The 3648-nt window shown below is 36.7% G+C and overlaps 1 protein-coding gene across 1 annotated transcript; it reads left to right on the forward strand.

Moving 5' to 3' along the window:
* The first annotated feature begins 603 nt into the window (after positions 1–603).
* Positions 604–2666, forward strand: LOC112093788 (UDP-glycosyltransferase 86A1-like). Its single transcript, XM_024172959.1, has 2 exons — positions 604–1258; positions 1623–2666. The coding sequence occupies exons 1-2, from the start codon at positions 694–696 to the stop codon at positions 2561–2563; spliced, it is 1506 nt and encodes a 501-aa protein (XP_024028727.1). The 5' UTR covers positions 604–693; the 3' UTR covers positions 2564–2666.
* The last annotated feature ends 982 nt before the right edge of the window (positions 2667–3648 follow it).

A 3648-nucleotide genomic window follows, 5' to 3' on the forward strand; every position in this document is an offset into this window, starting at 1 on the left:
CATTGCTCCTTATAAAGTAATTTGAAAAAACATATTTTGACTTATATATTTGTGCAATTCTTTAAACCTTTTATTTGAAATCCATTAGTTATTACGAAAAAGCTAGAGTGCTGCCAAATGTAGAAATATAATGATGTCAATATTAATCTAGTTTGCTTATTTATTTGCTTTCTTACTATTTAGGACCACATCTGGGTTTTGATTTTAATAATTGATCTATTTATAAGGAAATATAAAAAAATCTATAGTCTTTAAGTGCCACAATAATTTCACTGACGACATGATAATAATTGATAACATGTACTTCCGTCTAAATTTTTTATATAGAAGGAAACGCATATACAACCCATTAAATTGAAATCATTTGTCCGATTTTAATTTTAAAAATTACGTTTTACAGACTACATTAAGTTACATCATTTAAAAGATTTAAAATTTTTTTAATTGAATTTTTTATACTTCAAGATTTAATTTCATTCAACATCGTGTCATATAGGATGGTTTAGACAGACTATTACACACACACACACACACACACACACACACACATATATATATATATATATAGTACTATTATATGTTATAGATAGCACTAACCTCAACTATCAGTAGCCATAGTTTTGAGATATTCCTAATTAGACTCACTTATTATTGAGCAGTACTCATTATCAACACTACAACACAAGCTTAGAGATGGAGAAAATGATCATCAATGGCCATGATCCAAAGCCTCACGCCATCGTCTTTCCCTACCCTCTCCAAGGCCACGTAATCCCAGCCGTCCATCTCGCGGTGAAGCTCGCATCAAAGGGCATCACCATCACCTTCGTCAACACCCTCTCCATTCACCACCAGATCATCAAATCCCACAACTCCCAACCCGGTACGGATGATGATCACAACGACGACGGCGACATCTTCGCCGGAGCGCGTAAATCGGGCCTTGACATTCGCTACGCAACGATCAGCGACGGTTTTCCGCTAGGGTTTGACCGGTCCCTCAACCTCAACCAGTTTTGGGAGGGTGTCCGGCATGTTTTCTCGGCACATGTTGATGAACTTGTCGGAAACCTGGTCGGATCTTCGGATCCGCCGCTGACTTGCTTGATATCCGATAGTTTCTTTGTTTGGCCTTCATTTATAGCCACCAAGTATAATCTTGTCAATATCTCCTTCTGGACTGAACCAGCTTTGGTTTTCACCTTGTACTACCACTTGGACCTCCTTATCAAGAATGGTCACCATTCTGCTTCTCATGGTACGTATTTTTTTCTTTTCCTAAATAAAATTAACTTTAATGGTCTTATCTAACCTAGCTCTTTTATTTATTCATTTAATATATGTTATTATATGCTAATTTTTAGAATTTTATCATACTTACTTCAATTTTTTCTTTTTTTCTTTTGCTTAACTTATTCGAATTTAAACAAAAACTAGAAGCATTATAATTTTTCTTCATAAATCTGATTGTTTAGAAACATTCGCAACCATTACATAAACCTAGCGCAAATAACATAGGAAATATTTTAAGTTTTTTTTTTTTTTTTTTAATTTTTTAACCTTAGCTCTACTTTTACTAGTTATAACGATTAATTAACTAATTAACTTTTAATTAACATCAGAGAATCGCAAAGACACCATCGACTACATTCCTGGAGTGAAAGCAATCGAGCCAAAGGACTTGATGTCGTACCTCCAAACCACAGACACAAATACCCCAGAGCACATGATCATATACAAGGCATTTAACGACGTTAAAAAAGCTGATTTTATTCTGTGCAACACAGTCCAAGAGCTAGAAAACGACACAATCTCAGCCCTACAAGAGAAGCAACCATTCTACTCGATCGGACCCATCTTCCCATCCGGGTTCACAAAGAGCTCCGTGGCCACTAGCCTCTGGTCCGAGTCAGATTGCACCAAGTGGCTCGATTCCAAGCCCCGCGGCTCGGTCTTGTACGTGTCGTTTGGGAGCTACGCCCACGCTAGTAAGAGGGAGATTGAGGAGATTGCATACGGGCTTTTACTTAGCCAAGTGAGTTTTGTTTGGGTGCTTCGCCCTGATATCGTGAGCTCGGATGAGCCCGACATCTTGCCCGTCGGTTTCGAGGACCAGATCAAGGGAAGGGGGTTGATCGTCACGTGGTGTTGTCAGATTGAGGTGATCTCTCACCCCACGATCGGAGGGTTCTTAACGCACTGCGGGTGGAATTCGGTGTTGGAGAGTGTATGGTGTGGCGTGCCTTTGTTGGCTTACCCGCTGTTGACTGACCAGTTTACTAATAGGAAAATAGTGGTTGATGATTGGAGGATTGGGCTCAATCTTGTTGATGATCACCACAAGGGGAACGCCGTCACAAGGGAGGAAGTTGCGGAGAAGATCAGCCGTTTGATGGGTGGAAAATCGAGTGGCGATGATCATGATCAGTTGAGGAAGAACATCAAGGAGGCTAGAAAAGCCTTGGAAAATGCGTTGACTAAGGAGGGATCATCGGAGAAAAATTTTACTCAATTCATAAAGGATCTCGAGTTTAAACTGATTCAGAAGAAATATGAGACGTAAGTAGTATTGTATTATATGCATGAATAGTATTTATATAGAGAATACTATAATATTGTAGTTGTGATATTGAACACTACTAATGTGGTTCTTCTTATTATAATTTTCGGACTTAAAAATAAAATTCTTCATTTGTGTCTCAGGGAGTTAATCTTTGTTTAGCAATCTAATCACATGGAGTTCCTATTATACATATTTATATATCCATATACATATATATATATATAGCAGGTATAGTACTATATCAATCATGTTAATATTGTATTGTGTTGTATGAATGGTGATTACATCTCCATGTCTTTTTGTCGAATATCGGTTCGTACTCGTTGTGACTTTGATGTAATTTCATGAAATTAAAGGTGTGACTTTGATGTAATTTCATGAAATTAAAGGTGTGACTTTGATGTAATTTCATGAAATTAAAGGTGAAGTGTCAATTTTGGTCTGCGGAGGCTTATCCTCCAGTATATACGCCATAGAATGATTCCTTATGAATGGTTATTATTGCAAACCGCCAAAATAATATCATTACCCTACCACTTAAAAGTCTGCCACTATGATGGTGTGTGTGTGTGTGTATATTTATAAAATGTAACTTCAATAATTTGGCTCCTTCTGAGCTCAAAGCATTAATCGTATCCAACATGTTATATCTCTATATTATGTTATTGTGTTATTTTTATCACAATACATTCCACACTTACTTCTTCACATACCTTATAAAAGTCCAGCGTTTTGTAACCAAATCATACCTTAATCTTACCGTATGGAACCGACGTCGGTCAAGTATAGCAGCTAAAGAACTAAAGGCCAATAGAGGTTCACCACTTCTCGTCCTTTAGTTCTTTTAGCGATCATACGAAAAATAGGAGTTGCTCTCCCTGATCCTTCATTAAACAATATTCGGACCTCATCTTTTCTGATTTATAGACATGTAATAGCGGAGCTAGCCTTTCACTTTAATGGGAGCGTACATTAAATTTTTTTTAACAAATTATCTTAGGGGGGCATATAAGAAAATATATTTATTTTAGTGGGGGCATATATTATTTCAGTAGAAACTTAAATATAAAATTTTAAAATTTTTA

Source organism: Morus notabilis, unplaced genomic scaffold (assembly GCF_000414095.1).
Source record: "Morus notabilis unplaced genomic scaffold, ASM41409v2 Scaffold342, whole genome shotgun sequence".
NCBI classification, from domain to species: domain Eukaryota; kingdom Viridiplantae; phylum Streptophyta; class Magnoliopsida; order Rosales; family Moraceae; genus Morus; species Morus notabilis.

Bases quoted from the DNA above. Each gene is read 5' to 3' on its own strand.
- LOC112093788 (XM_024172959.1), top strand. From the start codon at position 694: ATGGAGAAAATGATCATCAATGGCCATGATCCAAAGCCTCACGCCATC. The intron at 1,259-1,622 runs GTACGTATTTTT...AATTAACATCAG, and splicing joins TCACCATTCTGCTTCTCATG to AGAATCGCAAAGACACCATC.